Source organism: Nyctereutes procyonoides, unplaced genomic scaffold (assembly GCF_905146905.1).
Source record: "Nyctereutes procyonoides isolate TBG_1078 unplaced genomic scaffold, NYPRO_anot_genome, whole genome shotgun sequence".
Lineage (NCBI taxonomy): Eukaryota > Metazoa > Chordata > Mammalia > Carnivora > Canidae > Nyctereutes > Nyctereutes procyonoides.
Window position 1 is genome coordinate 48,008,340 of NW_026575142.1, and position 21,405 is coordinate 48,029,744.

At 42.8% G+C, this 21,405-nt stretch overlaps 1 protein-coding gene across 4 annotated transcripts in view; it reads right to left on the minus strand.

The window, feature by feature from the left end:
* ABCC5 (ATP binding cassette subfamily C member 5) overlaps nt 1-21,405 on the minus strand; it is a 92,869-nt gene that overhangs the window by 42,287 nt on the left and 29,177 nt on the right. For 2 of the 4 annotated variants that reach the window (XM_055307855.1, XM_055307854.1), the window contains exons 3-12: nt 18,938-19,095; nt 18,591-18,746; nt 17,767-17,914; nt 12,550-12,783; nt 12,227-12,400; nt 11,274-11,421; nt 8,782-8,930; nt 7,857-7,964; nt 3,664-4,020; nt 217-288 (exon numbers count right to left, since the gene is read on the minus strand). In XM_055307855.1, the coding sequence (XP_055163830.1) occupies nt 217-288; nt 3,664-4,020; nt 7,857-7,964; nt 8,782-8,930; nt 11,274-11,421; nt 12,227-12,400; nt 12,550-12,783; nt 17,767-17,914; nt 18,591-18,746; nt 18,938-19,095 (1,704 nt within the window). Of the gene's footprint in view, nt 1-216; nt 289-3,663; nt 4,021-7,856; nt 7,965-8,781; nt 8,931-11,273; nt 11,422-12,226; nt 12,401-12,549; nt 12,784-13,219; nt 13,352-13,753; nt 13,869-15,228; nt 15,304-17,766; nt 17,915-18,590; nt 18,747-18,937; nt 19,096-21,405 lie in introns of those variants that run through there. The other 2 variants (XM_055307856.1, XM_055307857.1) reach the window with 2 other exon arrangements.

Here is a 21,405-nt window from a genome sequence, read left to right on the forward strand (position 1 = left end):
TTCCTTAGGTATCCACTGAACCCACTCCCAGATGCGATGCTGCTAAGGGATGGGAATGTGGTGGGGGGGCAGGGGGCATAACACAGACCAAGGATTCATTTTGTTTCTACCTTTCCTGACTCTCTTCGAGAAGTAAATTCATTCTTCCCAAGACTCTTGTTAAACAGATTCCAGAGAAAGAAGCAGAAAAGGCCAAGGACAAAACAAAAATATTACCTGGCCTAAAATGGCTGAAATGAGAGAGGTTTTTCCACTTCCCACACTGCCACAGATTCCAACCAGTTTACCCTGGACAAAGCACATAGAGAAAGGAAGGTCATTAAAGGGCCACTGACCACTCATCTCTAGGTACTGCTACTTCTTCGAGAAAAAACACATTGACAGTCCATCTAGAGGGGAACTATCCTCCTGATGACCCTGCATGTCACTTACTTGTCAGGGTTTTTGTGGGGATACATAGGAGAAAATATCTGTATAAGATGTAACATGTTAAATGTTACATGTAAGCCATTTAGAGAACTTAAATATGCCACACACAGGAAGGTATCCCAGGGATCCCTGGGTGGCGCAGCGGTTTGGCGCCTGCCTTTGGCCCAGGGCGCGATCCTGGAGACCCGGGATCGAATCCCACATCGGGCTCCCGGTGCATGGAGCCTGCTTCTCCCTCTGCCTATGTCTCTGCCTCTCTCTCTTTCTCTCTCTGTGACTATCATAAATAAATAAAAAAAATTAAAAAAAAAAAAAAAGGAAGGTATCCCACATCACTTTTAGAAAGGCCCAGCCTCTTTCTTACTTTTTTGGCAACCCATGGTTTTTTTGATTCTTTACTTTTGTTGTTTTTAGAAATGGGGGCAAGGCTCTTGAAAATTACTGCTTTGCATTTGATTTTATAGGATTTTTTTCTCTAGGGCCTATGAATTATTTTCAATAAAAACTCTGTGCACCGCTGTTTCCATTTTTCTACAAAAGATTTCCAAGAAGTCATCAATCTCACTTAAAAATTAAAAGTGAGGGGAAAGCCTGATTTCCCCCTGATTCAGTGATTAACTGAATCTCCCCAGGCAAAATAATGAGTTCTCAATAGGTGGTGTTGAAAGTTTTCAAGAATGGACAGGCAATTTCAAAAGGGCCACTCGTTAGGGCAGCTGGGTGGCTCAGTGGTTGAGCATCTGTCTTTGGCTCAGGTCATGATCCCGGGGTCTTGGGATCGAGTCCCACATTGAGATCCCCTCAGGGAGCCTGCTTCTCCCTCTGCCTAAGTCTCTGCCTCTGTATGTCTCTCATGAATGAATAAATAAAATCTTTTTTTAAGAAAAAGAGTATGGATTCTGGAGGCAGACCGGTCTTGATTTGAACCCCCAGCTCCAGGAGCACCTGCTAACTATGTGATCATGGTCTGGTGACTTACAGGGTTTCTCACTGGGCTAAAAGCAACTTCAGGGAAGGAGTGATCTTTATAGACAAAGTACAGTGTCTTGGACAATGTTGGACAAACAAAGTTTCTGACACGGTCCCAGAGTTTGAAAGATTACAGCCTTGTAGGAATGAGGAAACCAAGTCAAGGGTTCAATCTCTACTTAAATCAGTTAGGTTTTACAGAGAGAAAACTCTGTTCTCATGACTCGGTGGTGACTAACAGAGATAACAACAAAGTGCCCCGGGCCCAGAGGATCTCATGCAAACATTAACTTCCCTTTCCCTCCCTGAAGAGGGGGGGCTGGAAGAAGTAAGGGTACCCCTCTCCAAATAGCTAAAGGTCTGTCATGTGAATGTGGGCTCTAAAGGGTAGCATGAGAATCAAAGAAGAGTACATTTCAGCTGAATATAAGGAATAATCCTCTAAGAGGGCTGATTATAAATGTAATAGAGCTGCCTCAATAATCAAGAAAACTCTTATTAAATAAGAAGCCTGTTGTTAAAAGTTAACACTACACTAGTGGTTTCAGGTGTTCTCACTAAGGACCATCTCCCGCTCTTGTTTACAGCTTTCAAGAGCTGGGAGCTTTGTTGTTCTCTCTCCGGTTTGGCTCTGGGTCCATGTAACATGCCTCAGCTGATATTGATATACGCTGCATTGAAACCCACCACTCCCTAGCTCAGTTATGTAGGTAAACATGTCTCATCACCACTCTTGGTCCAAGATATGCTTCTCCTGGATTAACTGTTCTCCTACCTTGTTTCCCTCCATACTCTTCTGAAGCCAGAAGCTAGAATGTTTCTCTTCATATGTAAGTCAGATCTTATTCTTTTTTTTAAGATTTTATTTATTTATTCATGAAAGACACAGAGAGAGGTGGAGACACAGGCAGAGGGAGAAGCAGGCTCCTTATGGGGAGCCTGATGTGGGACTCAATCCCAGGACCCCAGGATCATGACCTGAGCCGAAGGCAGACGCTCAAACCACTGAGCCACCCAGGCGTCCCAGATCTTATTATTCTTCTCCAAACCTTGCAATGGCTTCTCTTCCCACTCAGAGTAAAGGCAAAGTCACTACGGGAGGCTCTGGCACCCCAACTGCCTCTCTGCCCCCAGCATCTGCTATTCTGTCCCGTGTTCACTCTGCTCTGGAAGAGGCACACTGCAGACTTCAGGGCCTCTGTGCTTCTGTTCCTTCTGCCTAGAATGATCTTCCCAGATATCCATATGGCTCTCTCCTTCACCTCCTGGCTTTTGCTCAAATATCACTTTTTAAATGAGGCTGCCCTCAGGCAGCCTGTTTAAATTGCAACCACACCTGCTGCAGGTCCCAGCACTCCATCCTCAGAACTCTATCATCCTCACAGCCCTTATCACCATCTGACATACCATATATTGTGCTTGTTTACTATCTGTCTTTGCCCACTAAATCATAAGCTACAGGAGCACAGAGAGTTTTGTCTAGTTGGTTTTCTGCGGCTCTAGCCCCAGACCCACAACGGGGCCTGACATAAAGCTGGCATTCCAAAAATAGTCGATGAACAAATAGATATACATCTCGGACCTTCTGAATGGTGCAGCTGGTTCCCTGTCACAGACTATCTGCAAAGGCCTGACCTGGAGTCTGTTGTTGTCACTCTGCACAGAAGCCCCTCTGAGAGACGCTAGTCCTCTGCTACCCGGGCTGTGACATCATTCATCATAATGATCCTCATTATTGCCAATTTAAAAATAATTACAGAACCAATACATTGTACACCTGAAACTAATACATTGGCTATTAATTATGCTTCAATAAAAATATATAAATAATCACATAGATTTGTCAATAACAGCACGGAGAGTTCTTATATGGACCAGAGTCTATGCTATGCACGGCCTAGTGGTAATGAGAAGCTCACCCAGAGTTATAATAACCAGAAATAATTATTAGAACTTATAGACAACTGTAACAACTAGAATCTATTCAGGGCAAGGTCTTAGAAAATCCACTTGAATGCTTCATTTCCTTGCTTGTAAAATGAGCATCTCATGAGATCAGTTGGTATTAAGTTCTCCTGTTAGATGCCTAAATATTCCTTTGTAGAGTTGGAGCTGGCCAGATTTGCTCTTTAGTTCAAAACCAGTCCCAGCTACAAGGTACTCAGGTGTAAGGAAAGCAGCCACCGGCTCTTGCGGGAGAAGATGCCCTCAGATACCTGCAGAGAGACAGGTTGCACGTGGGGTATGGGGAGGCACAGGGCTTACCTCCTCAATTTCCAGGTCGATGTTGTACAATGTCCTCTGCAGGCGGAGGTTCCCCAGGTGAATGTGCTTGCCCTCATCCTCCTCGGGACTGGGCCGCTCGTCACTGTCCAGGAGGAGGTGGCCTTTCTGTTCTGCCAGCACTGCCTGCTGCTCAGCACGCTGCAGCTGTCTCACCTTCTCTTTCTTGCCCCTGGCAGCCCTCTTGTCTTTTTTCGTTTTGGGGGTCAGCTTGGGTGAGTTCTGGATACTGGAGTGGGAGGAGTCCCATGCCAAGGTGGCATTTTTCACCTCTATCTTGATGTGAGGGCTGGCTGGTTTTTTCTTTATCATGTGAACCTCTTCCATCAGAAACAAACTCTGATAGGAGTTGTGAGAGAGGTGCAAAGATGAGACACTGGATCAAGACCAGGGGGACAAGCCTAGGGCGCACACTCACGTGGCAAAACACATCAGGCTATACAGTGGAAGGAAGCTGAAGGGCAAAAGGTAGCTCATTAGTGTAGCCCAGTCTTGGGCCCAGCAAGAGGTCATGGGGGTGTGGGGACACCCTCAGGAAGGACAGGGGCCTTCTCAGTGGCTCAACTCTGTATGCTACCAATCACATCCTAATCTGCCTTTTCCTTTCTACCAATCTACTGTGGTCAAAGTGCACTTAACTAACCCATATATGCAGTCCTTTGTTCTCACCCATGACTTGCTGAAAAGCAGGTAGTAAAATGCAAACAGAAAAACCAAAAGGCATGTTGCTCTCCTAGACGGGCCCTCAGCACACCGTTTCCCTTCCAGAACACTCCTGCAGAACCTCAAAGTCTGTACACATCCCTCACCAACAACGTGACATGTGTGTGTGGAGAGAGGCAAGCTGAGATGGTAACCAGACCTAGCTTGCTTGGGTTAGAAGGGAGTACCAAAGGTTTTATCACCAGCAGAGTGCCTCTTTTTTTGCCAAGTTCTCATGTCTTCAAAGTTCTGCTTTGGAACTTGTGAGGATTCAAACAACCAAAGGAATGGACTTGGGAGGAAGTGAAGGATCTCTTTCTCTCAGAAACATCCTTGGGGAGACAACAAGACTTTCCATCCTCTCATTCTCAGAGTCCCTTTGAGTTATGTTAGGGAAGAAAAGTGGAATGATTGAAAAGCTAAGTATTTCTGAAATTAGATTTGAAGCACTGACCATAATAAACCTAATTATTTGTGCTCATGATCTTGAACCCAGTTCCAACAGCTCTCTAAACTGCAAATCTCCATAGAATGCTATCCCAGTTGGATTCCCAATATGATTTTTAAAAATTTTTAATAAAAAATATTTTAAATATTAGACTTTAGATAAAAGGTGACTTTCAGGGTCAAGACTCTGCTTTTACTGAGAATCCTCAACTATTTTAAAGTTTGAAGGTGTTATTAAATGTAACATATAATCTCCTTCCCCTAGAGTAAGTCCTTTCTCCTACATCCTAAATTTCAAGCTTTGATTGCCACATTCCTAATCTCCAATCTTCCCAGAAGTGTCATGGTTCTAAATACCCTCGATAACCTTCACTCTTCATCAAACTTAGGTTTAATTTTCCAAAACAGCTGTTGCTTTCACTCATTCAGAGCCTTCTGGAGAGACTGAGCTAAGAATAACCTGCCAAATATTTTGACCACCTTCACAGAGTAAAACCGTACGCTGATAGAATTCTCATCTTTTGTCTCCTACAAGGAGTTATTAAAGGGATCCTTCAGGCCTCAATGGACTATGAAAAAAACAAGCCAGTGCTCTACTTTGCACAGCTCCTTCTCCACATTTCCTTCCCATGGGCTCCTTGCAGCCTGACTTCCTCCTGAGACATGCAGAGGCATACAAGGGCCTAACAGCACTTGAATTTACATCTACCTGGACTGGACTCTGCCAGGACAACAGAATCTTAGGTGTCCATAAACCATAAACCTCAATTTTACTATAGAATACCGACTATCAAAACACAACCCTCAATCACTCAGAGTGTATCTGTTGAGCAGAAAAGAGGACAGAAAGTTGCAGATAAAATACAGGACACCGGGCAGCCCCAGTGGCTCAGCGGTTTAGCACCGACTTCAGCCCAGGGCGTTATCTTGGAGACCCGGGATCGAGTCCCACGTCGGGCTCCCTGCATGGAGCCTGCTTCTCCCTCTGCCTGTGTCTCTGCCTCTCTCTCTCTGTCTCTCATGAATAAATAAATAAAATCTTTAAAAAAAAAATACAGGACATCTAGTTACATTCTGATTCTAGAGAAACAATGAATAATTTGGTAGTGTAAGTATGTCCCATGCAGTTATTAACTAACTGGGTCCCCTACCTGTCCTACCTTTTTATTTGCTAAAAATGAGCAACCCTATACTGACAACAATCTTAACAGAGAAGTCTCAAGGTGGCTTCTTACTGTCTTTCTACATGTTATCATCCTCCTGATAGAAGGCGGAGAAAGAAGGGGAAGGGGAGAGAGAGAAAAGAAGAGAGAGAAGAGAGGCAGGAGGAGCCTGCCAAGAAGAATAAGACAGAATGGAACTGAAGTCTCAAGGGGCATATAATACAGCTATGGGTGATTTTGCTTCTATTATTAACTCTGAAGTTTCCTGGATAGAGGAAGGAGCAGTGGTGTGAAAAGCCAACTCCTAATGCAAGTCCTCATTAGTAAATGAAGAGAAGCCTGTCCTTGAGAAACAGGGAAAACAAACCTATACTATAAACCCTTATTCTTTCATCCAAAATGTTACCAAATCCCTTCATTAACAAGGACAGGGGGACAAACTTATGGTCAAAACATATGCTTTCTAACATGACTAGGTATTGTAGGTTTAGCAAAATAAAGCTCTGATTACAATTAGACCATTTCAGGATCCCTGGGTGGCGCAGCGGTTTGGCGCCTGCCTTTGGCTCAGGGCACGATCCTGGAGACCCGGGATCGAATCCCATATCGGGCTCCCAGTGCATGGAGCCTGCTTCTCCCTCTGCCTATGTCTCTGCCTCTCTCTCTCTGTGACTATCATAAATAAATAAATAAATAAATAAATAAATAAATAAATAAATAACCATTAAAAAAAAAAAACAATTAGACCATTTCTTTTATATGGCTCTGGCTCTTAGCCTTCTAGCAGCCAGGCTGGAGTGAGAGAGGGCACAGGGCTGGGGGATGCATTATTGAGGACTGGCTTTCTTGCCCAAACAAAATTCATCTTGTTAACTATAAATAAGTAGCATATAAACAAATCTTGGAAAGCTATTCTCCATTCTTCATATTCTCCATTATTCTCAATTGTTTTCTCCTGAAACATGTAAGGTGAGGATGTTAATACCTCAGATACCTGAGCCTCAAAAGCCTTCAAGTGACCAACGTTGCTTTTGCATTGTTCTCACTAGTTAAGAAGGCTTGGCAGGAGTGTAGGAGCTACTCCCTATAGGGGCATTGTCACAGAATTCTAGCCCATACAGGTGCTGCTCCTTTTTATTTATTTTTATTTTTTTTAGGTGCTGCTCCTTTTTAAAAAGTATTAACCACTTTCAAATATCCTCCCACCCTCCAGAATCTATATCTCTCTTATATCATCTATTTGTATTGTTCTGAAGGCATAAAGAACACAGTTGAAGTGTGATCAACTAACAACCTCTAGAAAAGACCTGATACTTTCCTAGCTGCACTTGCAACATGATCTCATTGTATGACTATTCCCAGGTCACTGCATTTCCTGCATCATGAGCAGCAATTACAGGGAAGGAAAAAGAAAGTATCGTAAACGGCTTAGCATCCTGACCAATCAAAATGACAACAGCATTTTGGTAGAGGTCGACAACAGATCAAGGTGAGGAAAAGCTGACAGTCACCTAACAGTTCTGATCTTCCAGGTTTGAATTACTGAAAGTCCCAGGAAGTTAGGACACATACCCATGTAAGGCCCAAGAAGGGCCTGCCTCTGAAGGAGAACACCAATCCTGGGAGCACAGAATTGATGGGCTGTCCACAAAAGGTAAAACTTCACATTCACTTGAAAAGTTAACTAGCCCCCTCCCTTAATTCACTCTCCTCCACTGCTCCCTTTCTTACCAACTTGACCGAAGGCTAAAAGTGAACAAAAACCAAGTTTGGCCAGCCTTGTGTGGCCCATTGGAATAAAGGCAGCAGTTAGTTTTGCCAAGGATGGCTCCTGCCATGAAGGAGGGGAAGGGAGTCACTTACCTTAAATCTGTCAACAGCAACTGATGCTTCCGAGAGGGATTTTACAGAGAATGGTGTTACTTTCAAAGCAAAAGTCATGGAATTGAAGACGGTCACCACTGTGAAAGCCTGAAAGTAGAAAAAGAAAAGAAACTAAGCTGGATTAGAGTCTGCAACAAAAATAACAAAACATCATCAAATTTCTTTCAGATTTAAGGAAGGCTGCAACTTTATGTCAAAGTTGGTATGAGTCACATATGCTTTTTTTTTTTTTTCAGATTTATTTATTTATAGGGAGGAGAGGCAGAGAGAGAGGGAAAGAGAATCCCAAGCAGACTCCCCACTGAGTGCGAACTCAATGCAGGGCTTGATCTCGTGACACTGAATCATGACCTGAGCTCAAATCAGTAGTCGGATGCTTAACTGACTGAGCCACCCAGGCACTCCACATACAGTTTTTTTTTTTTTTTTTTTTTTTTAAGGTACAGCTTTTATGAGACCTTCAGTTAAAATTCTAGTAAATCTGGGACACCTGAGTGGCTCAGTGGTGGAGCATCCGCCTTTGGCTCAGGGTGTGATCCCGGGATCCCAGGATCAAGTCCCACATCCGGTTCTCTGCAGGCAGCCTGCTTCTTCCTCTGCCTGTGTCTCTGCCTCTCTGTCTCTCTCATGAATAAGTAAATAAAATCTTAAAAAAAAATTCAGTAAATCTGAACCAAAGGATGGTCTGAATTTTCAGAATTAAATCCAAAGTTGGGTTAACTTAAAATAACCCATATGTTATTTATATTTAGGGCTGAATCTCCACTCTTCTACTTCTTGGCTTAATCCCATGAAAGAAAAATAATGATTACTGGTAGCACCTCCAAATCCAGAAACAAGAGGACCAGAGCATCTTTATGTGCGGTATTTCTAAAATCTTCCCGAACCCTGAGAATCCACTGACCTGTGCTGCTGTGAGATCAAAGCCAAGGGTCATGTGAACAGAGAAAGTCACCACACTGGCAATCACCATCACAATGGGAGCCACACCAACAGTGATGCTCTGAAAGTACCCAGCTTTTTCCAATATCCGACGTTCCTCCTCTCGGATTTCTAAGAATAAAAAGCAAGCCAATTGCTGTAAAGCAAGCCAATTTGAAAGCAACTCAAAAGAAACCATGGGACATTGGTCCTCTGTCACTAAAGAACACTCGGTAGGTCTTCAGGCACATAGGGTTTAAAACAACTCTTTAAAACCTGTGATGCAAAAGCTAGGTCAACATGACTACCAATTATTACTACTAATACCAGTACATAAGCCTGGGGTTTGAAATGGAATCAAGTCACAGAATGAACCTAACAGAAAGCAGTCCCTACTTATCAGTGCAATGATCATCCGCCTTACTCTGATTTTGCTTGCAAACATCTTCCATCTAGAAGGAATGAACACAGTAATTGTATCTGCAGTTGGCCGTTTCGTTTGCTTGCCTGGTTGTTGTGTATTTCTGGCCAGGTAATTACAGAAAAAACCATACCACAGTAATGGAGAATTAAAAAGAACTCAGGTTAGGGGATCCCTGGGTGGCGCAGTGGTTTGACGCCTGCCTTTGGCCCAGGGCGCGATCCTGGCGACCCGGGATCGAATCCCACGTCGGGCTCCCGAAGCATGGAGCCTGCTTCTCTCTCTGCCCCTCTGCCCCTCTCTCTCTCTCTCTTTCTCTCTCTCTCTCTCTGTGACTATCATAAATAAATAAAAAAATAAATAAAAATTTAAAAATTTAAAAAATAAATAAATAAAAAGAACTCAGGTTAAAAAAAAAAAAAAGAAGAACTCAGGTTTATGACCGTGCCTACCATACATCAGTGCTGGGTAGAGGCTTTCACACAAAAAGCAGCGAGGATGATTGACAGAAGGTGAGTGAAATACAATTTTTGTAGGTAGAATGATTTTTCTGAAGTATTTGCAAAACTGAGATCCTTATTAACAGAGCAACCCTAGAGTATTAAAGACATGTTGTAGGAAGTAGGACAATAGTGGCAAGTTTTGTATATGTGTTTTTTTAAGTTTTAAACATAAAAGCAATTCTTCTGAGCAGCTTTGCGCTCACCTTAAAGGTATTACCACTGCCCAAGAAGTTGGGAACTATCTTCAGAGCTAGCTCCTAAATCATATTTGAAAAAAATCTAACCCATTGTTTTCACATTTACCATATACCTTGCCTAAGTCCATAATGAGAAAGAATACTCTTTTCAAACTTACACAGGTAAAGATACCAAATTCAGGGGCTAAAGGATAAGTAGATTCTCAGAAAGAAAATTATAAAACCATAGAATAAGAGAGGCAGAAAGGACAGCTCCCTACAACATGCTTGGCAGATATCCAATTAACATCCATTGGTTCCATTCTACTGGCAATGAATTCACTACTTACCAAGGCTACCTAACCCACTGCTGGACACCTCTCAGTGGCCACCTCCTACTGATGACCACTGATAAATAAAGTTTATGAACTGGACACAATGTTCCTGAAGGTTTAATCGACAAGCCAAGCAGTTAAAACAGCTTCCTTGATCTGAATGCTGGATTTCTATTCAACGGAAAACTCCATTAACTGTTGCATCCACCACGTATTGAGGTTAGCTCACTATGAAGTGGTCAATTAACAGCCCATATCTTTTATACTTAAGTTTAAATGTAAATATGTCTTCTTTTTTCAATTGTGAAGTGTCTTTAAATATACCCCTCTTAAATGTCATCTTTTTTAAGGCCCATCATTCTAACTTTTGTTGAGACCTTTTTGAATGTTCCAGTCTCTAATTACTCCTCCAATCATTGTGGTATTTACATATTAGACATGTTTATGTCTACGTTGAATTTACTGATAGGATAACCAGGATAGGCCTTGTTACTCAACATAAGTCTATTGTTGGAAGATAAAAATAAAAAACAAGCCAAAAGCCCCAATGGCTGAGCAGCTGAGCTAGGCCCAGAGTCCAGCTGTCCTGACCCCTAGTGTGGCACTTCTTCCGCTCCTCCAGGATCTCACACCTCACTTACTACCTGTGATGCACATATACCTGTGGCAGGGAGGAAAGGGTAGAGCTCTCAGGAGCCACTTGATATTGTTTTCTATGATGTCTTCATGGCCAGGCTACAAAATTATGGGCAGGATGACAGTATAGATAGGGAGCTTTGAAACTGAACATGTTGCTTATAACTAGTGTAGTTATCTTGGGAAAAATCACAATTTTCTGGTCTTAGTTTTCTCCTGTGTGAAATGAGATTATGAGTTCAAGTCTCTAAGATCCCTTTCAATATAAAGATTACAAGATATTATAATAATATCTGTAAAATATTATGATCCTATGATATTAGGATTTCTAGCAGCTAACATGCTCAGGAAGCAAAGACATAAAGCTCTTCTACCACATGCACATATGAAATCTGTAAACTCACTTTGAACAATTTGAGAAAATGCTTTGACCCAGGCATACATTTTAATAAATTTAATGTAAGTGAGAACTTCATTCATCTTCTGGACACGTTCATCTGTGGTAGTCACACATTTTCTCCTGAAATATGCAGTGATTCGTGACACAAACATCTGAAAGGAAAAGCGAGGTCATGCCAAGTCAGAGTTTATTCAAACTTAAGAACTGTCTAGTCTTTCTGGGAAATAAATTTGCTCAAGATTATTATAAATAAAATGAGCATCTGTAGTTGTACTGCCCTTTAGTAAAAGTGGTCTATTAAATTATAATAAAATATTATTTAATTCTTATCTCTTTGTAAGGAAGTTAAGACAAGTATTTGTTCTCATAGTAATCGTGGATATTGAGTGCTACCAAAGGGAAGCAGAAGAGCCATATCAGTTAGCATCAAATTGAGACAGACTCAGACACTCCCATGTTCTCAAGGGCAGAGTTCACCTGCTGGCCTCCTCCTTCTCTCAGACTCTCTTTTTTTTTTTTTTTTAATTTATTTATTTATTTATTTATGATAGGCACACAGTGGGAGAGAGAGAGAGGCAGAGACACAGGCAGAGGGAGAAGCAGGCTCCATGCACCGAGAGCCCGACGTGGGATTCGATCCCGGGTCTCCAGGATCGCACCCTGGGCCAAAGGCAGGCGCCAAACCGCTGCGCCACCCAGGGATCCCCTCAGACTCTCTTTTTAAGTCTCAGTGAGAGTCTGGGCCTTTATTCACAGGACACCTTCCTCTCAAGACAAAATTCTGCCCACGTGGACTGAATACTGTCTAGCTCTTTTCAGACTTTTCCAAACCAGGTACCTGCTCTGAGGAAATTTCCAATCAGAGATGTGATACCTCAGCAATGTCTACTATATAAAACCTAGTGGAAGTTAACTCATGTAAGGAGAAGCTGCTGTGATACAGCAAGGCTTACTCACCATTGCTGGATAAAAGAGGATAAAAACAGCTGATCCTAGGAAGCCTGTTGGTCCTAGAATAATTACATTATAAATCATGCCTAAAATGGCAACAATGGGTCCTCCAGCCAATAAGCTGCCAACTGCGGCTGCTTCGAACATCCTCTGCCCGTCGTTGGAACACAGGTTGATGAGCTATAAGACACAAAGGGCAATGAGAGACCCTGCAAGAATGCTGGCCACTGGCCTCAGGAGGAAGAAGAAAGACAAAGCAGAGATCCAACAGAAAGGAAGAGCTCAAGCAGGGAGCTCTCTCTGTTTTGAAGCAAACACCCTTTACTTACCTCACCCACAGACTTCTCTTTAATGTTCTTTAACTTAAGGATCTTCTTAAACGCCATGGTGAGGATGGCACCCCGCAAGCGGACACCAGTTCGGTAATTCAATGCCCAAGTCAGTGCCAGTGACCAAGAGCGCACGACTTCCGTCAGGAGGAGGCCCAGGACCAACAGCAAGCTGTACTTGAGGTTAGAATCTGTGACCTGGGTGTATTCCAAGAGGTGTTTCACCACGAAGGCCTACAGGGAGAAACACATGCTGCTGTCAACATCTCCACTGCACCCACACACCACGCCACAGTTTTATGTTAAGTTAGAAAGAGGAAGCAGCTCGACCATACAGTGGCACATACAATATGCAGAGGAAGACCCTAAAGGACCAGGTATGACTGACTCTATGCCTGCGGATATTTACTCAGGGCGTTTCGCAGGAGGTAGGCCTAAGCTGAGTTTTTCTTCCTTAAGGACACCACCAAAACCGTTACTCTTTCTAATGTAACATAAACCTGTCCAAGAGCTGAAATTAATTCTAAACACCGGTCATTAAAAAATATATATTGGACCTTATTCCAGTATCTCCACACATTGATACATGTCTTTAAAGGAAATTAAGACCTTTTTTTTTTTTGGATCGTTTCAAACGTGCTTATTTGATAAAAAGGAACAGTGTACCTACAGTTGGACTGGGGAAGAGTGAGAAGTGCATTTGCAAAACATTCCTGAAAATAAACATCGGCAGTTTAATAGTACAGAAGAAAGCAAACAAAGCAGACTATCCAAAATCCAGAAACCCACCCGTGGGCCCTCCCCCGCTCCCCACTCCCTCCCAAAAACAAAAACATGTTACCTCAGGTAGCATATGTCTAACACCACCTGCAGTGAGGGAAGGCAGCCAGCCCCCAAGAACCACCGAGTGCCACCTCCAGCTCTGAGGTCCTGCAACGCCGGAGCACACACTCACACAAGGCACATTCAGCAACAGGATTAAATACCAGGAAGTGGGAGGTAATGTACTTTTATTGAAAATGAAAAAAAAATAAAAGTACCATCTTCAAAGAGCATCTCACAGACACTGTACAACAGGAGGAGCATTGCAGTAACATACATGGGAACATACAGAGTCGAATTTTACAAGGCTAGCCATCTAACAGGTCATCTGGCCTCCGACTGTCGTTTTAGCTACACACAGTGGAAATACAGAATAGAACCGATATCTGTTTCCAGAGTCCGGAGTAGTACATCAAGCTGACAGCACTTAATCGATTAAGGCTCCTGAAGCTGCAGTGAGTCTGCAATGGAGTAGATTCTCCAGGAATAAGACCTTGCTGCTTAAGGAAAGAGAATTAAAAAACAAAGCAAAACTAAAAACTCCCCAAAGCGGTAACTCTGCTTAAAATCACTGGGTGCTACTGGTTCAGCAGGCTGTATGACGAGTGACTTCTGTTCAGGACAGAATACAAAAATCTAGGCCTCAAGGAAAAACTGGCGGCATCCTTCAAGAGTCTTTTTTCAAGTCCTTGCAGCTAAAATTGATCTTGCCGAAAATGAAATAAAAACAAGCCACAACAAAAGAAAGCCAAAGCGATCCCCCACCCTGAAGGAAGGAATAAAAAAAAAAAAGAAAAGAAAAAAAAGAACGAGGAACCCATCCACCCAACTACCCCGGATCCTCATAGCACAGGGTACTGTAGGTGGAAGCCAGCTCTGAGTGACAGACAAAAATGGAGGCCAGACACAATTGTCCTGAGGCGGCTAATGCTGAATTCCAGAACCCAGCCGCTCTCTGGGCTAACTGGCACTTCTCATTTTTTCCTGAAAGGAAATTAAACCAGATGTCCGCTAGATCCTAAGAGATCCCCACCAATCAGATTTCTGTCAAGCGTCGGTTAAGTAACCTGATCAAATAAATAGGAGGTTTCAGATTCCGAGAACTATTGTATTCCACCTCTCCCCTCCCTCAGATTTTTAGGTTTATATCCACTGTTTGGGTCACCACTGCATACAGCTGGGTTGTTGGTTTACTAGCAAGAAGATTGGCTTCTTTTCCAGTATGCAATCCAAAATGTGGAACTGAGTCACTGAGTGGCAAGGTCAAGACCCCATTTTTCCTCACGTGAAGCAACTCAGTAAGATGGCGGTGCCGTAAAGCATTTTCTCACACACCTCGGCACTGATGGAACAGTCTCCAGAGGAAGGCGTGAAAGGACAGCAGGTTGTAGTTTGGGGTTCCTTCCTTCCCATACCTTTACAGTGCCATTTTTCAGCACTGGGTAATAGCATTAGTACCTCCCAGAGGTGGGGAGCCCCGAGGGAAGGTAAAAAGACATAATAACGAAGGCTTACATTATGTAAAACTTTCAGGGCGGGAGGGGAAGAGGAAACAGCAGATTAAAAAATTTCCAACACAGAGGGTTTCTTTTTTTTTTTTAAAAGAAACAATTACATTTCAAACCATTTTGTATGGAATAAAGAAAAAAAGGTTCTCATGAAAAAATCCAAGCAAAATTTAGCTTTAAAAAGTTACAAACTTAGCATTTATTTTTTTTTTTTTTATAAATTAATTTTTATTGGTGTTCAATTTAAAAACTTAGCATTTAAATGTAAACAAACTGGGAGAAAACTCGAGATTGTCAGCATAGCTGTCTGGCTGTGGAAAGCATTCCCAGTGAATAAACATTACCTTACCTGAACTCTTGGCGAGAGATTCTGCTCAGCTTGACTCTCTCATTCTGACCGCAGAATACAGCCATCCTGAAAATTCTAAAGAACAGCTTCTGTCACTGGTTCCACTACAGAGAGACTCCCCCCAAATCCAGATCCTGACAGCACCAAGCAAGCTGCAGCTGGGGAGAGGTTGGGAAGGTGGAAAACTTACCTCTCTAGAGGCTATTCACTGCTCTTTCCCCAAAAGGCCCTTGAGCAGAGTTAGCATTCACCAAGATATAGCACTGCAGGAGGTAGCCTTCTCTTGCAGATCTACAGGGTGGATGCTAATTCTTTACACAAAAATCAGAGGTCAGGCCTGGTCTTTTTAAACTGTTCAAATCCAAGAAGGCCACATATCATCTCTGTAACTTTAGCAAGTCTGGCCACTCTTCATGTTAGGTCAGGACCATACCCTTATACATTCTGGTACTCCATTAACACTATTGTGACCTCTGGACACTGCACAGAGCTCTGGTCCACTGGCATCACTAAAACCTCGGATCATCTTGATGTACAGATGTCTGGCCAGTTAAAAAACATACATACACGCTAACTTGGTGGTTTCATATATTCTGCATATGGCTATCAAGGTTCAGCGATGCCTGAGGGGAGAAAAGAACTATCCCCATATTTGGAGAGTAAGTTCTTTACATGGATTTCTGTAAGGACAGACTAAGCCAGTTGGAAAGTTGTGCCATATTGGAAAATGTGCAGAAATCTAAAATGGATGTCCTTTGAAAGGATTTAAATCCACAGAACAGAAGGTACGCTCATTGCTAGCATGAATCTCAAAACCAGGCTGATTCTTTAATTTCCAATTAAAGAGAAATTTATCAGAATTGGTACTCCAAAAAAAAAAAAAAAAAAGAAGAAGAAGAAGAAAAAGAAGCTTGCTTTGCTTATAGTTTTAAATCTTTCTATCATTTAGAGAGACTATGGATGGGACCATTGCTTTCTCAATTGTTTGAGGATGGCATCCCATGAAATAACACAGGCCTTAAGTTGCTCTTCCCCAACAGGGTAGAGAGAAGGAAAAATGTGTTGCTGTTTTCCTGTTAAAGGAAGGCTCTCAGTGTTTCCCTGGCATCTAGAAGAGTTTACTAGAGTAAGCATTCCAGTATGCTGTAGCTTAAAAGAGAGAAAAAGGAATATGCAGATGCTCCAGGGAGTGACTGTAGGCCCCCAAACTGAAAATGCATAGGTACGTTTTATTCCCAAATAAAAAATTAAAATCTCAACAATCTTTGGAATTTCTTCCCTTTTTGGTTTTGTTTTTTGTTGGTTTTTCTTTTTCTTTTTTTCTTTTTTTGGCATGGGGGGAGCCAATGAACTTCTTGCACTGGCCAAATGGAATCAAGAAAGCCTACATATTGTGCTACCCAGTTCAAAGAATTCTACAGAAGATTCAGAGCAGCCACCAGCCCTGTAGTGAAACAATGACAGAAGCTCTTCTTGGGGGAAGCTGGTCCTATGAAAATGTTTGCCATTTTGGTCAGTAACATAATATTCACTCACATGGTCTCTCTTACTTAAAACTTATACAAAAGTGTGTTAGTTGGTCAATTAATATAGAAACCTAATACCAGAAAAGTAGTGTTCTCTGCTTGAGAAAAGAGATCAGAACTTTTAAAGGCATCAAACATTTAAAAAACAAAAAACAAACAAACAACAACAAAAAAAAACACAAAAAACTGCAAATTAGTTTTACCTAATCACCATGCATCTTAGGCATATACTTACCAAAACCATGAACCTCCAGCTTACCCACACACGGAAAATGCACAGTATAAGTAGTACTACTGCTCCGATGCCTCAAGGCAAATATGTAGAAAATAGATTTAATCAAAGTCTCAAGTGTAAAGCAGCACAGCAGGTGTAAGAAACAGGTGTCCAGAAAACAGTGTGAACATCACTCTCTTACCTACTCTGCTTCAGTACACGCTAGGAAAAAACCACGGCTGCCACCCCGACACCTGCCACACAGTTTACACTATAAACCAAAACTTAAAATAGACTCCAGGTTGGACTCTAAAAACCTCAACACTCATCTAGTTTCTTCGGGCTCATTGGCCACAGAACCACCAAACACCTGACAACTCTGCCTCCAGGCATTCAGTGTGTCACCAGCACTAGCTCAGCAGCCTATGCCACACAACACTGCTCTCGCCCACTCACAGCACCACAAGACACATCTTCCCAAATCAAGACTGTCGTTTCATGTCAACACACAGCAAAGAAGCACAGTCCTGCACGGAGCCAGAATCATTCATCTTCACCCGCCCCAGGAAAGCAAGCCAGTTCCAGCTCTTCTCTGGCAACACGGCCCCTCATGCTTTCAGCTGCTGACCAGCTACCATTCATTCCAAAATCAATGGTTCCCTTCCAACAGACCTAGAGGCATCTCTAAGGCTGCTAACTAGCCCAACGGTGAGCACAACCCCTGCAACAGAACAAGAGTGTTAGAGCTGGCCATGGCCGGGCCCCTGGAGACTGTCAGAAGGGATGGTTAGAACTTACTGGTCCACTGAAGCCAGCCAGCTGCGTGATCATCAGGCACACGATGGAGAGGATGAGCCTTGTACGGCAGAAGATCCACACAACCCTTCGGAGGGAAGCAGCGTCTGGCCCAACTTCATTCAGCTCTTCTTGCCACAGTCTCTCTAGTCTTAACAAGGGCACATGTCCTCTGTTACACATCTCCCCAGGTGATCAGACACCCTAGTTTCCCTCTTGCCATTGCTTTTTGTCTCCAGGCTTTGACACCACTCACACCAGCCTCTTCTTTGAACTAATGAACTATGTACACAGACTTCACCTTCTGGGGAAAAATACCCTTCCTGGGCAACTACATATTTACCCTCGGGAGCCTCTCAGGAGACAGGAAATGATGAGAACAAAAGTCCTTCCTTCCACCCCAAAAAATTATCCCTGAATAGAATTCATTTATGGCTAAGAACTTCCTTTCTCAAGGGTCCCCAACTCTTTCTGAAGGATCCTATGGTCAACTGCAAAGTTGCACACTAAATTTTAATCATGATAATCAGCTACCACAAAAATGCATTCTGTCACAAGGCAGCAACATAATTTCCCTGTAGACTCAGGAAGAGAAGCAGGGCTGAGAGAGAGAGAGAAAGCCCGTGGTTAAAACAGGATTAAAGGTGAAATAGGAGATAAAGCAGAAGAGCAAAGAGAAGTCATCCCCAGGCTACCCTCCCTCCACAGGACAGCTCAGATCCTAAAAGAACACAGAGCTGAGGGCGTCACACTGCTGGACTCCCCCTGCTAGCTCAGGCCCTATACACCCGGTATGTGGGGGACGAGGGTGGACCAGAGACGCCTACCTTCTGCAGTTCACGTCAGAAGACTCGTGCTTGGACAAAGACCACACATCCTCCATTGAGAGCTCCCCCTTCCTGTGGGCCATGCGGGCCAGAGGAGAAAGCCAAGAAAATGTCATGCAGGAGAAGAGCCCAGCATTGTCCACTGGGTGCTGGTGTCTAAGGAGAGAAAACCCAAAGCACGAAATTGTCAATGACTGAGAGAGGCTAGCCAGCATTTATAATACACGGTTTATTAAACAGAGTTCCTGACTAAAAACAGGTCTTCCCCAGTAGTCGAATCCTAGCCCAAATTTTCAAAGATGCTTTTGATGCTTCACAGCAAGTCATTAACCGGCAGAGTCTCTTACTTGGAAGTGGTCCGGATGGGCTTCAGAGCACTTAAGCTATGATGGTACTTTCCCTTGGGATGTTCCTCATCCAGGATTCTGAGCTGAGAATGCATGGAGGCATCCAGAGAAAGGCCCTCAGCTCGGGCTGCTGTTTCCAAGGCATCTTGGCATTCCAACTGTTTCAACAGACAGCGAAGGCAAAAGATAGAGAGAGGGGGCAAAAAAGCAATGAACGTTAGAGGAACAGAGGGGCAATCTACCTGATGTAACAGTTTCAAACTGCAAACCAGATTCCCCTCATCTGAGAAATCCCAAGGGTCAGGGTTAAACATGAACTAATTTAACCACTCACTTAAAACTTTTCTTTTCTTTTTTTTAAAGATTTATTTATTTATCATAGACAGAGAGAGAGAGAGAGAGAGAGGCAGAGACACAGGAGGAGGGAGAAGCAGGCTCCATGCCGGGAGCCTGACGTGGGACTCGATCCCGGGACTCCAGGATCGCGCTCTGGGCCAAAGGCAGGCGCTAAACCACTGAGCCGCCCAGGGATCCCCTTAAAACTTTTCAATTCTTGAGCACTTTTAGGTTCAGAAAAATTGAACAAAAAGTATAGAGAGTTTCCATAGACCTCCTCATCTCCCCGTCTCTTCCCGGTCTGCTTCCCCCATTAGTGACATCTTGCATGAGGATGGTACATTTGTTACAACTGATAAACCAATATTAATATGTTACTATTGACTAAAACTACAGTTTACATTGAGATTCACTCTTTGTGTTGTACATTCCAAAACTTATGTTTTTATCACCAATGTGTTTTATCTTTCATTTCCCAATGCGGAGTGAGAGTCAATCCTTTCACTAACTGCAAATTCTATTGCCCATTTTCTATGACAAAAACTTCATAATCACCCCCCAATTAAATAGCTCTGTCACAGAGAAAAGCCAGTATGAACACATATCTCCCCTCTCTCTTCCTTATCAGCAACAGGGACAGCAGAATAGGGGCCCACACCCTGGCTGCACAGCTAAAGAGCTCCAACAGCTAGATGTCTGCTCCATGAAGCAGAGGGTCTCATGACCTGAAATACAAAGTCAACCATATTTACCATAAAGCTTAAAATACCAATTAATCACATTAACAAAAATACATATAACCCAAAGTCTAACTGAAGCAGAAGAGGGTGGGCCAAGAATCTTGAACACTTCTACCCTTATTTACTCTAAAAGTACTCAAAGTTTACCCCTTCTTGTTGCGGAAGCAGAAGCATTGTTTTCCTCAGATAAGGATTATAAGTACGCCATCATTTTTCTCACATTATCACAAATATTTCCAGCAATGACTGGAAATAGCAAGAAAGAACAGGTCCTCAAATCAAGAAAAAGTTAAATGGTGCAGCCCCTTCCACACTGTGTCTTACACAGGCAAAGTCTCTGTTTTTATGCACCACCTCTTTTCCACACAGAGCAGAGGCCACTCAAATATTAGCGGAAATGGATTTGTGCATGGAGGTACCTGTATGTCTAGGTGGCTCTCTCCTCAAACACAGCAGCTTTAGTTCATAAGACAGTTATGCATCTTAAGATAAGGTATTGCTTAGTATCAGTAAAGTACACAGCCTTGGCAACTGGGAAACACATTTTTGTCCTTTTGACAAAGGCAAGGTAGACAGTTCAAGAGAATAACAACACACCATAACAAAAAAAAAAGTCAATATCAAGAATTAACTCTTACATAAAGTCCTTAGGCATAAGGTGAACACTTATTTCGTGGTTAGGGACTGTGGTTGCTGAGAGTCAAGAATACAACAAAGGTAGATTTTTTTCTTTTTTGGTTTTGTCTGTTTGGTTGGTTGTTTTTTTTTTTTTAATATTTTATTTATTTATTCATAGAGACACAGAGAGAGAATGAGAGGCAGAGACACAGGCAGAGGGAGAAGCAGGCTCTATGCAGAGAGCCTGACGTGGGACTCAATCCAGGGTCTCCAGGATCACACCCTGGGCCACAGGTGGCGCTAAACCACTGCACCACTGGGGCTGCCCTGGTTGGTTGTTTTTTGAACCTTTAAGCTGCCTATAACCACAAGGAGAAGAAAATCATTGGATTAAGAAAGGAGAAAGATACACTAAAAATACAAACATACCTATTATAAGGAAATAGAAACTGGGAATATGTACAGAGTAGGTACAGAATGTTGTAAGGATATCAAAAAGATCTCCAAATATTTAGAAATTATGTAGGGGTGCCTTTTTGGCTCAGGCAGTTTGGCAACTGGCTCTTCATTTCTGCTCAGGTCATGATCTCTGGGAATCAAGCCCTCCAACAGGCCCCACGCTCTGCAGGCAGTCTGCTTGTGAATCTCTCTATTCCTCTTCTTCTGTCCCTCTCCCTGCTTGCACACTCTCTTTAAAAAAAAAAAAAAAAAAGTTTTGCAACACACTTCTAAACAACATGAGTTAGGGGTGCTTGAGCGGCTCAGTCAGTTAAG